Source organism: Panthera pardus, unplaced genomic scaffold (assembly GCF_024362965.1).
Source record: "Panthera pardus isolate Hobbes unplaced genomic scaffold, ASM2436296v1 HiC_scaffold_24, whole genome shotgun sequence".
NCBI lineage: Eukaryota > Metazoa > Chordata > Mammalia > Carnivora > Felidae > Panthera > Panthera pardus.
In genome coordinates, this window is record NW_026526810.1 from 66,449,275 (window position 1) to 66,462,200 (window position 12,926).

The following is a 12,926-nucleotide window of genomic DNA, read 5'->3' on the forward strand; positions in this document are numbered from 1 at the left end:
TCAGAGACCGAGTGACTTCTCCAGGGTCACACAAGAGTGTATCACAAAGTCTATGCAAGGGCCTTGAGGCCGGTGGGGAACCTCGCGTGGACCGCGTTGGAACAGCAGACAGCTTTGGCGGATCCGCAACGCTGCCGTGTCAGAGCGAAGCCAAGGACTGCCACCTAGCGGTAGATTGTGGCCACGCAAGGGCAGCGTAGTGAAAAAGACTGGGTTCTGCGGCATCCGGGGAGCCAATAGGCTATCAGTTTGCTCAGCAAACTCCTTTTTTCCATAGGGTCTTTCTAACTGTCGATCAATCGCTTGCCCCGATTTTATTGGTTTAGCTTCCATCATTCTCCTCAATATACTAATCACGCGCCCCTTTCCACGAGTAATTTTACGTCATTGGATCTCCCCCTAAGTCTGACGAATTTAGTCAGTTCTTCCATTCTATTGGCTGGGCGTGGCTTCTCCTCCCCACATCCTGTTCGGGGCGGAAGTGAGAGGCCCTTATTTCTATTGGCTTAGATTTGCAAGCGGGAGTTGTCTATCAAGTCTATCAGATAACGTTGGCTCTCCGAAAGTACCGCCCCTGAACAGGCGGGGTTTGTGAAGATGGCGGCGCCTGGGAATCTTGTGAGTTTGTTTCCTTGTGTAGGCATTTCCTTACTTCAGCGGCTCTGGGCAAATAATTGGCGCGAGGGAAAGGAGGTGACGAAAGTAGCTTCAGAGAAGCAGCTTCCCTGATACAGCAGGGTAAAAGCAGCAGTAGGGTGAGGGGGCTGAAGTTACCGCTTCTCCTAGAAACCTGGAGGGCTGGCCGACTGTGAAACGAGTCTGCGAAAAGTCGGGAATGTGGGGTGTCTGAAGGAGAAGAGGGTTTTCCTCCCCATACGTCCAGTCTTCTAATAATCCTGAGGAAATAAGTGCTTTTCTTTAATTCTCTCTCCCTCTCATAGGCGGTGCTGGAGTCAGACCTGCAAAGTGCCATGACACTTTTGAAAAACCTTCAGGATCAGGTGAGTCATGTCACCCCCTTGGGGATGGGTCACTGACGGATTGGCTTTCGTTTTGTGTGCTTCACCTCCAAACTTTGGTCGTTTGAGGGACATATATTTGAATGATACCAAATTCCTTAAGAGCCAAGTGACTTAATGAAAAAACCTTTTCGGGCTAGAATTCAAAGTAATTTATTTCTGCATCTAAAGCAATACAGAAAACTCCAAAAAGAAGTTATCTGAATGTATTTCCTTTATTCTCATAGCTAAAGAAACCAATGCTGGGAAAGGTGATAGGATTTGCCCTTTGGGTAGCCAGCTGTATTGGTTGATTCGGCCAGTACAGATAAGGTACAGTCTCCCCACATCACCACTGACCCAGTTCCCATCCCCTCCCCATGGTTTGATAAGATGATTTCTTTAGCTTTAAGAAGTAGAAATTTTTTTGTACTTTATGAAAAAGTATCAGAAACCATCTTTCCTATACTGTCTGAGAAGAAAGGTAGTAACAATATTTTAGGCTTTGTTTCAGGTGATTTGTTTAGTTTTTGCCCTTCCATGCTCAGAGATGACTAGGTGTATTCTCGTCAGCGGTTTTATTTGGACTAATTTCAGGTGATGGCTGTAACTGCACAAGTACAAGCTCTGACAAAAAAAGTTCAAGCTAGAGCCTATCCTACAGAGAAGGTAAGACGTATTTGAAGAGTCAGCATTCCCTGACTTCTTCTCAACAGCTGTTTCATCATAAATTTATTGTGTTATATTGGAACTTCAAAGATGAATAAGATCCAGTTTCTGTGCTGAAGTCTAGGAGAGGAGACAGATCAAAACAATAGGTATAAGCAACAGCAGAATTGCTGATGAGTCATAATGAGTACTGTGCAAGCCCAGGAGAGAGATTAAATAATTGCCAGAGGAACAGAGGAAGTCAGGGAAGGCTTCTCACACAGGTGGTAACAGGATTGTGCGGAATAAATAGGACTCCAGGGAACAGAAAGAAACAGCATGTACAAAGGGACACAGTCCTGAAAGCATGGTGATATACTGGGAAAGGAGGTCATTTAGTGTGGTTGGATGTACAGTGTGGGGGTGGAAGGTGGGAAGTAGGAAGTAAGACTAGGAAAGTAGTCACTCTGTGAAGAGCCTTGTAGGCCAACTGAGGAGTTACTGTTGTATTTCATCCAATCTAATGCTGTTAATTTGGGACCTGCCACTTATTTTGTATACAAAAAAAAATTCGGCCTGTTAACATATGACATAACATTAAGGTACCATTGATTAAAAGATACATCCTGACTTTAGAGATGTGAAAATATGAAAACAATATGCATGTTAAAATTGAAATATGGTGGTTTTTAATTAAAAGTCTTGTAGAACCTTCTTAGGGATCATTGGATATGGAGCAGTATAGAAGGAGGGCTTTGGATCCTTCTTGAAGGATCCTTGAAGTGGAAAACTCTTGTTTTATATGTGGAGTTTTTGTTCTAAGATATTACTTAATATACTCCATTGGTCAACAAAAGTATGAAAATCATTGTGGTAACTTAAAAAGAGTCACTGAAAGATTTTTAAATATGGGATTTACAGAAGATTTATGCTTTAGAAAGACAGCTAATAGAATTTTTTTTTTAATGATTTTATCTTGGGAGGCACCTGGCTGGCTCCATTGGTAGAGTATGTGACTCATGATCTTAGGGTCATGAGTTCAAGCCTCACGATGGGTGTGGAGCCTACTTAAAAAAAAAAAAAAAAAAAAAAAAAAGATTTTATTTTTTAAGTAATCTCTACACCCGTGTGGGGCTCAAACTTCCAACCTAGGGATCAAGAGTAACATGCTTCACTGACTGAGCCAGCCACGCGCCCCTAGAGCTAATAGAGTTTCTAATATGTTCTCTTTGCCTTTTCTATCTCATTATTCAGTTTTGTTCTTACCTATTTTTATTTTTATCATTGTGTTTTCTTCTTTTTGATTTTTTTCTCATATGCTTATAACTCTATTTGAACTTGACAGAGTCCAAGCTAGTCAGGAAGAACCTACTTCTCAAATTCTTGGCTGGTTCTGGGCTGCCAGCATATATATTAGATCACTATATATTTGTTTATTCATTGAACAGAATTTAGTAACTTATCTTTCAGGACCGAAAATTACTAAGTGCTTTACAGACTATAGAGTTCTTTCATATTATCTTTTTTAAGCTCGTAATTACTCTTCGGGGCAGAAAGGAAATACTGTATATGCTATAGATGAGGAGACTGGGGTTATGAGATTGAGTTACCCATTATTTGACTACCAAATGCCTAATTCAGAAGTTAAACTCAGTTTGTCTTTAAATTCTTTGCGCCTCCACCTGTTACCACACTAGTGCTGATCTCCAGCAGCTTCCCATGTTTGTTTAAAAATACCCAGGGCTTTGGTGTTAGAGTCAGACTGAGTTTGAATCCCATACTCCTCTAATACGTGTGTAATTTTAGGCAGAGTATTTAACCTGTCTGAAATAAAATAGGTCTTCCAAGGGCTGTCGACTTTTCAGTTTCATTTTAAGTAGTCACAAAGACTTTTTTTTTTTAATGTTTATTTATTTTTGAAAGAGAGAGCACAAGCAGGGAGGGGCAGAGAGTAAGGGAGACACAGAATCTGAAGCAGGCTGCAGGCTCCAGATATTAGCACGGAGCCCAACGTGGGGCTCAAACCCACAAACCATGAGATCATGACCTGAGTTGAAGTTGGATGCTTTACCAACTGAGCCACCCAGGCACCCCAACTTCTTTAACAACTGTAGCTTAAGTGCCCTCCTGTGTTACTCATATGATATTTGCTTGATTATCTGACTGTAAATGTAATGTGATTTTAATTTTAGAAAGTTTGGAAGATGCATAGAAGCATAAAGAAGAAAATTTTAAACCAATATAATCACCATTCTGAGATAACCACTGGGGTATATTTTTGGGAAATTTATTTTATTGTAAAAGTAATGTATGCCTGATGAAAAATACTTTCACAATACAAATGCTCCATTTCTTCCTTTTCCTCATCTTGATCCCCAGGGAGAGCAGTTGTTACTAGTGTGTTATCTTCCAGAGATTTTTCTCTGTGTATAAAATGTGTGCGTCAGGGGCACCTGAGTGTCTCAGTCAGTTAAGCGTCCGACTTCAGCTCAGGTCACGATCTCATGGTTTGTGAGTTCCAGCCCTGCATCTGATTCTGTGCTGACAGCTCAGAGCCTGGAGCCTGCTTCGGATTCGGTGTCTCCCTCTCTGTTCCTCCCCTGCTCGCACTCTCTCTCTCAAAAATAAATAAAGATTAAAAAAAAATTGAAATAGGCTGATTGGGGGTGGGAGGGAGAGGAGGGTGGGTGATGGGTATTGAGGAGGGCACCTTTTGGGATGAGCACTGGGTGTTGTATGGAAACCAATTTGACAATAAATTTCATAAATAAACAAATAAATAGAAAGAGACCCCTTAAAAAAATTAAATAAATAAAAATTTTAAAAAAATTGAAATAAATAAAATGTGTGCATCATACTCTCCCTGCCTTAACTGAAACCATATTGTAGTGTAGAAAGTGCTGACATGGAATTAAGTCCATGTCAGTATGTATAGATCATTGTTTTTAACTGTATCACATAATTGTATGGGGATAAAAACCAATAATTGTTTTGATTAAAGATTGAACATCATATGGTAACAAAATTTGTCAAAATTTGGAAGGGCCTTAAAGGTAGAAGCCAAGGATACTGTTTTCCACACAGACTCCACAATAAAGAATTGCCCATTCCCATATGTCAATGGCCCTGAGATTGAGAAACCCTACCATAGTAGTTTTGGGGACATTTTATTGATTTTTGTGCTCTTACTGTCTTGCAGTAATCCTCAGAGCTTTGCTTCTCTCATAATTTTCTTAGTGGCCATTTTAGGTACAGTCACGTCCTTGAGACTACTCCAGATACCTTGTATAAACTGATGAGGAAAAACTTGAACTTGGAAAAAATTACCCTGTTTACCCTAGGCTCTCCTCCTGTTTCTTTGGCTAAAACTGAATTGGCATCTCTTACTCTTTTGTTCTCAGGGTCTCAGCCTCTTGGAAGTGAAGGACCAGCTATTGCTCATGTACCTTATGGATTTAACCCATCTCATCCTGGACAAAGCCTCAGGAGGGTCTCTTCAGGGACATGCTGCAGTTCTGAGACTGGTAGAGATCCGCACGGTATGAAGCATTTCGCATCTTAGCGTTCTGGGTTTCCACAGCCTGAACCCTAGGACTGTCACACAATAGCTCTCATTTAAGTGGGTGTTCTCATGATTAAGTGAGGAAACCAAATGAAAAAAGTATTTTTTTTTTCACTTGCTCTACTTTGTTTATATTTTAGATGCTTTATCTGGCAAGTTAATGTAGAGGCTTTGACATGTTTAATTTGGGGAAGGGAACGTAACCCTATTTAACCACATTATAGGTTTTGGAAAAGCTTCGTCCTTTGGACCAAAAACTGAAGTATCAGATTGACAAGCTAGTCAAGACTGCAGTGACAGGCAGCCTCAGTAAGTGGCAGAAGCTGTAAGATTATGTGGGGGACTATCATAAATTTCCAAATCTTGTAAAATCCCTTGTTTGTGCCCCCCCCCCCCCCCCAGGTGAGAATGACCCTCTCCGTTTTAAGCCTCATCCCAGCAATATGATGAGCAAGGTAAGGGATTGCATTCACCTGATTTTCCTGAGGGCTCAAAGCCTGAATGAGCCTCATGGTGATCCTGGATCTCCTGGGATTCTCTTATTACTGTTGACTCCTGTCTTGTGCCTTAGAATGTAGAGTATGAGATTTTCCTTTCTCCCCTTTGTTTATATTCCCAACTCCCCAGGGTACTCTAGCTTTGGTTTTACTTAGTGTCTAACACTTGCTGAGTTTATGGATTTTGCGTTCCTTTTGTAGTTGAGCTCTGAGGACGAGGAGGAAGACGAAGCAGAAGGCCAATCTGAAGCTTCAGGAAAGAAATCTGTAAAAGGAACAGTTAAGAAATACGTTCCACCACGCTTGGTTCCAGTACATTATGGTATGAACTGTGTCTACTGCCTCCTCAGCATAAATTGTGTCTCTTTTATCTTTTTCTCTGTTCTGGGATAACCCTCGCTGATTTTTATCATATAGATGAAACAGAAGCTGAGAGGGAAAAGAAACGCCTAGAACGGGCCAGAAAACGGGCATTGAGCAGCTCTGTCATTCGTGAACTTAAGGAGCAGTACTCAGATGCTCCAGAGGAAATCCGTGATGCTCGGCATCCACATGTCACCCGCCAGAGTCAGGAGGATCAACACAGGTCTGACTCCTTGCAATTGGAAATTGTTTTCTACCCCATGGAGACCTGTCTTTATGCTTTGGATGGATATGATTAAGCCTGGTACCAAGAGAATTCACATTATAGAGAAAGTAGAGTGGAAAATGGGCTGATAGTTTCTAAGAATTAGGGTTGGTAAGTACAGGATAGGAGCTCGGGAAAAAATATCTTCCCAAGTGTTTAGGCTGAGCAGATGCTATACGAAGAGGAATATGTGCAGTTCCGCCTAGTGGGACTTTAAAAATTCCGTATTTCACTGTCACAACTCTCACTTCTGTGCAGAAGCCAATAAAATCAAGTTTTTATAGTGGCATCAAGAATGCTAGACAGGTTCAGGAAAGAAAAGCAGGAAAGTGACTATAACGTGAATACAGACTCATCAACTTTACCTGGGCGGCAGTCTCCACCGTTGATAGATTTGAGTGAAGGGGCTCATGAAGGAATTCTGTTCCTGAAGGTGAAAGTTTTTTGGTATAATAGTTTAAATATTCTTATGGATGGGCTATGAGTTCATCTCTAAGGAGGAGGGAATTTCTAGCATAAAGAACATTTCATTGAAGAAGCTCAATATGTGCATTGATTGTTCTTAAATATTATATTGACTTGCTGTGACATTTCTTGAGAACTATTTGAAGAAGGGGTGAAGATTTTTAGCTGCAGCTTTCTGTGTGTAGATTGAACATGTTGTAAACTGTGTTTCTGTGGCAGGATTAACTATGAGGAGAGCATGATGGTGCGTTTAAGTGTCAGTAAGCGCGAGAAAGGACGACGAAAACGAGCAAGTGTCATGAATTCACAACTTCATTCCCTCACACACTTTAGTGACATCAGTGCTTTGACAGGAGGAACACCCCATCTTGATGAGGTAAGGCTGCGATACAGCGGTGGGAAAGCAGCCTCCTTGATTTCAGCCAGGTGCACGTGGGGCTCATTACCATGAGGAACACGGAAAGGGGTGCTGACACCTGGAAGCACCTGCCATTCCTTCACTTTTCCATCTGTCTCCAGGACCAGAATCCTATTAAGAAGCGTAAGAAGATACCTAAGAAAAGTCGAAAGAAAAAAGGTCAGTGAATGGCTAGGACTTGGATGGTTAAGTGCAGAGTAGGGAGTATGAATTGGGATGTCAGCTGTCTGGATTTGCCATCTTAGGTCTCAGACCAACCCCTGTAGTTACCTCTTCCAGACTGAGCATTGATTTTTTTAGAAGTGGGCTTTCTCTTTTTTGCCAAGCTGAAAATCAGCATCATTCACAAAAAAAAAAAAGGTTTCTGGGTTCTGTTTCTAAGGTCCCACAGTTGGTGTGCAGGCTTCCTTAAGTAGGACTATGAAAATGTCACTTGAAGGAACTGTTTTCCAAGTTTAGTTTCATTCTTACTTCTAGTCCTTTGTCCTGGGAGGATGTACAGAGTACTGTCTAGGGGACCCAACCTTCTTGAGCCCTTTTCTCTAGGTTTCTTTTTTTCTGTCCCCTCAGCTTTTCCAACTGTCCTTTGCCTTATTCTTGGTTTCCCTTCCTTTCAGGTTTTCGGAGGCGGCGGTGATGATGGGTGTACATATTTGTATATCTGTTGTTATCCAGGGATACTTCTAATTTCACTGTATGTAGGTTTTGGTTTTTTTTTCCTTGAAATTCATTAATTGTTTGCTCTGGATATGTGGAAAGATCTTTATTAATAAAATTGATTTTACTTAAGAAATGAACCTGCTTTTGCATATGTATTGTATGACTGGAATCACTGGGTGTGGGGTTTTTCTGGTGAGATGGTAATAAAAGGATAAAGGGAAAGATGAAATTTTGCAGGGGGAGTGAGAGAAGGTTGGCTTTATAGTTTGTTTTGATAGTTTACTTTTCTCAGAAGCTATAAATTGGTTCCTTAGCAAAAAATATTGAGAGATTAGAGTGGTGTAATCAACTCTTCTGGCCCACGTGGCCATAAGTTCATGTATGATTTGTTGTAATAGAGTGCAAGTCATCTTAAGGTATGTGGGTTTTGTTAATGTAACTTGCTGGCCACCAGATGGGGTCAGTGATTCAGGAAACCTTTGGTTCATGACTAGCAAAAGCTGTATTGTAGAACTTTTTCTCATTGTTAAGTTACTCATATCTCCACTTCTGAATGTTTTTCTTTTCTTCCTAAAATAAAATAAACATAGGGCTGATCTTTGGTCAGTTATAGGGAGAGAGTTTATCCAGAGAGAACAGCAGAGTGAATGAGCAGACTAGAGTATGAAGAATCAGTATAGTCTTGTGTTTTGCAGCCTCTTTGACCTTCCTTTAACTAAGGTCTTAGTTCACCAGTCAGTTAAAGGCCAGTCCTTTTATAAATGCTTGCAAAGGAGTGCCAAAAAAATAGGCAGATGGAAAATTCCTAGCTTGAAGATCAAAAGAATGAAAATGTCACCAAAATATCTGCCCAAATCAAGAGACTGGTAGGAGTTACATATCTGAGATCTTGTATTCTGTCCAGAGAACGACCTCTGTTGGTGGGAGAGCCTTTAGGCTTGGATAATACAGAAGGTGAAAAGGGGAACCGGAAAGGACAGAAGTTGAAGAATCTGTTGAATAAATTTACTACAGTTTTTTTAAGTGCTTAGGATTTCATGAAGACCTAATTTTGTGTCTGTATTCCTGGGCAGTGTCATGGAGAGAAGTAGAATTGGGTTATTGTATCACTAAATCCTTGGTTCTGAGTCCTGTGAATTTGGACTTCTACTAGTCTGCCTGATCAGGGCAGGGTGTGTTTTTAGTTGGCTGTAGCCTGATAGAAAGTAGGAGTCAACCTAGTATTGTCTCCTGTTAACTTGAGCAGATCACTTAACATTCCTGGCCTTTGATTTTCCTTAGCTGAAAAATGAAGGTGTTAGACTGAATCTCTGAGATTTCTTCCAGAATGGGGTTATTTCTAGGGCCTTGAACTTTTAGTCCATTGTAGTCTGAGTGAGCCTGACCTGCCTAGGGCACTGATACTTCTGTTTCTTCAAGTGAATCTAAACAAAGAGCCACGGAACAGGTTTAGAGATTCTTTTCCCTTTCTGGCTGAACTAAGTGGACAGGAGGTTCAGTTCAAAAATACTTAGTTAGGACCACCTCATTTGCTTCTTAGGACTGACTATTGCATTGGCTTCTCATTTATTAAGATTTTTGGGTTACAGGAACTGCCAAGGAAAAGGAAGTGGTGGTGGTTTTTTTCTCCTAAGATCTTACTTTGTGTTACATATTGAGCTAAGAGCTTTATACATAATCCTTACAAATTATAGATCATCTCTATTTTACCAGTAAGGAAACTGAGACACTTAGGCAGTCTGCCCAAGGTTACATTGCTAATAAATGAAGAGAACCAGTACTTGAAGAACACGATTGTGTGGAGGCCCTCAAGTATCCTGGGGTTCATGAAAGTCTTCAGGTTGTTTGTTTTTCCTTTTTAAAAATACTGATAGGTAGGTTATAGAGTTTAGCTCCCTCTTCCCTACTGCCCCCACTCCTGTTCAAAGTCTTGTCTTCAAAGAAACCACAAGTTCCAGATACTGTTCTGCCCTCTTGGTGTTATACCAGTGAGTATAACACCTGTTATACAAAAACCTGTACTTTTGTGGATCTTCTATTAATTCAATCCAGTCTTTATTCCCAGGATATCTTGTTATCCCTGGTTTCTAGACGATAGGCACTATTTGAAAAAGGTTTTCAACAAAATGTTGAATAATTTCTGAGAATATCTGCCCCAGAGTCATCAAATACTGTTTAGAGTATGCTGCTGACAAAGTTTTATTTGGATTCTCAAAATGGGAAACAGGTATAAGTGAAGTTACTTTAGTTAAAGTGAGGATGAAGAAGCCTAGAGCTCTATGTTCTCATAGCCTGCTTTTCCCAAGATTTCTGAATAGCTGCAAGCAACCTTTAAAACTCCATAGAATGGGGTACCTGGGTGAGTTAGTCATTAAGCATCTGACACTTAGTGAGTTTGAGTCCCACTTTGGGTGTGCTCAAGCCCCACTTCAGAAAAGCTTGTGCCCTGCTTTGGATGAGCACGAGTCCTGCTTCCGGTGGACATGAGTCCCACTTCTCTCTCTCTCTTTGTCTCTCTCTCTGCCCCTCGCTCACTTGTGCCCTATCTCTCAAAAAACAAACAAAAAACAAACAAAAAACAGAAAACACATAGGATATAGTTTGATAACCACTGTTAACAGTAGAAGAGCAAGGGAACGAAGCATTCAAATCTCAGGGTTTCTTTATGGCTGATGTTTGCTTCTCTTGTATCCTGTATTCCTGCTCAGAGATTCACTCCTCTGATTGTTGAGACCATATGAATGTCCGATTTCGTCAATGCACTGCTAACAACAGATAATTTCCAGTGTTCACTAAGTGATGTCTGTCACTAGTTCACATGAGCATCTTGTGATAGTAAAGTCTTGGCCTTGTTCTAGTCAAATAATTTAGTGTCTCTGCCTTAGTTTTTTCATCTGAGGAGGGGGGAAGAGGGTTTGACCAAGACCTGTTTTTCCTTATTAGCTTTGTTTTGTTATGATTTTATGAAGAATTGGGGAGATGTCTGTCAGGAGTTCACAGCAGTCTTCATGGATGTATTTTTTTCATTAGAAAAATATTTTTTGGTTATAAGGAAGGGATGACCTGATTGTGTTCATTTTCAGTACCATGGAGAGTTCAAGCTTTCCTGTCTCATTCCTTTCCTTGGGTTGGCGGAAGGTACATAGCTAAACCAATCCATAGAGCTGCATGCTATAGATCTGCCACTTTTCAGAGCCCAGTTTATCTATCCAGTCTCCAGTTCTGATTGGTAGCAGATTGAGTGAGAGTCAACAACAGTCCTGAGTATCCCCATCCTCCCTGGGAGCTATTAGATGTGTAAAGCTCAGATCCTTGTTTAGACTTATCCAAACATGGAGGCATGTGAGTGAACTCCTGCCTTCTGCTTTGTTGGTAACATCATTCATATTGTGATGCGCAAGATTTTTAACAGCGCTTGAGAAGAACTCTGTCCCCTATTCTTTGCTTACAGACCCTTGAGGAGACTTAAACTTGCTGTTTCATTTCTTGGCCTCAGCTTCTCTTTCTGCCTCTGCATGGAGAAAGGCATCACTGCTCTGGCTCTCTGCCCAGTCTTGCTTTTGTATTTCTTTGATCTCATTGTTGAGAGGGTCTCAGAGAAGCCCCAAGAGTCGTGCCTTCGCATGTTTAAGCTATTGATGCTCTTGAAATAACAGAGCGTCGCTGTGTAAGAAGTATATTAAAGGTCTGTCCTGAACAAATTTGGGTCAATAGGTGGCAGTAGTCACCTAGTCCCGAGGCCCTGACACCCCCTGAACACAAGCACATTTGATGGCCATTATATTTAAGGTTGTGAGAAAGGAGGTCACATTGAAATAAAAATGGGGGGAAAACAGCCCTTTTTGGTGGGATCCAGGGAATGCTGAAACGTACTGGATTAGTTCTGTGGGGGTGTTGTACGGGGGAGATTGCCGTCAGCTTGAAGGGCCCTGGTAGGAAAGCAGGGCCTCAGGATTGGGGGAGGACTCCGTGGGTACTAAGGTTTCTGAGAGCTGGAGCAAGACCGTGTTAAATGAGGACCAGTGCTGAAAAGAGAGTCTAGGGTTGGGGGGGGTGGTGGCGAGTAGAGACAGAGAGAGTGGTGGAGGAGGGAGGAGCAGAGCTGTGTGAAGGGACCTGGGAAAGGGTGGGCTGTGATGGGGAGGACTGCGGTTAGAGGGGGAGGGAGAGGCTGCTGCAATACTGAGCCTATCTAAGGGGGGAGGGGAGAAGAGGGGAGGGGGATATTGGTCTGTGCTGCAGCTGCATTGGCTCCCCTCCCCCACACTTCCCAAGGAGCTGGAGCAGTGCTGGCAAATCTGTCTTCATGTATTTATTATTATTAAAAATGTGACGGATCCTTCCTCCCTGGAAGTACAACAAATACCACTGATCACATTTCTCTCTCTCCTCCCTCTGAAGAGCTTTTGCATTCTCCCTTTCATTCTTTCCACCCTGTCCCCCTCCCGGGTCTGTTTGACTGGTGGGGGTGGACCCTTCCTTTTCCTTTTCTGAGCTTGGTGGCTCCCTGGGGGTTTCTAATGATGGTTGGGAGTTTCAAGGCAATGCTGGGAGGAAGCAGCTGAGTGAGGGGCATCCATGGCCCCAGGGAGGGAGCTGTACTCCCAACATCCAGTGGGGAAAGGAAATCACTTGGAAATAGAGATAAAATCCTTTCTCCAGCTAATGAAAGAAGCAGGCACACTCGTCCTTTACAGTACCCGGCATTCCTTCCTTTTCATACCCTTTTCTCCTGCCTGAATTCTGAGGGGAAAACCCCCTTGGAATGGAAAAAGCCAGGAGTTATGTGGCCTCCCTCCCTTTCCTTGTTAAGTCCCTTCTTTTCCCAGGAGAGCCATATAGAATTTATTCTTCTAGCCTGCGTGTTGGTTACTGAGAGGTTTGAAGGGCAGAAGCCATGGCTTTCTCCCTTCCCATCCGCACCCCAGACTTCCATGCCCAGGTGGGGGCCTCTTTTGTTGCTGTCTGTAACCCTTCGTCATGCCCATAGGTGGTGCTGCTGTTGCTCTGCATGCTAGGCCCTCCTCCCCAACACCATTCCTCCCACCCC

The 12,926-nt window shown here is 42.1% G+C and overlaps 1 protein-coding gene across 2 annotated transcripts; it reads left to right on the plus strand.

Moving 5' to 3' along the window:
• The first annotated feature begins 565 nt into the window (after positions 1-565).
• NGDN (neuroguidin) lies at positions 566-9,876 on the plus strand. Of its 2 annotated transcripts, XM_019429390.2 has the most exons (11): positions 566-618; positions 942-1,001; positions 1,596-1,667; positions 5,048-5,185; positions 5,433-5,517; positions 5,611-5,663; positions 5,907-6,027; positions 6,123-6,291; positions 7,018-7,174; positions 7,318-7,375; positions 7,834-9,876. In XM_019429390.2, exons 1-11 carry the CDS (start codon positions 598-600, stop codon positions 7,851-7,853), a joined length of 954 nt encoding a protein of 317 aa, XP_019284935.2. In that variant the 5' UTR covers positions 566-597; the 3' UTR covers positions 7,854-9,876. The 2 variants fall into 2 exon arrangements, with proteins under 2 accessions (XP_019284935.2, XP_019284936.2); XM_019429391.2 differs by lacking the exon at positions 1,596-1,667.
• Positions 9,877-12,926: the final 3,050 nt, after the last annotated feature.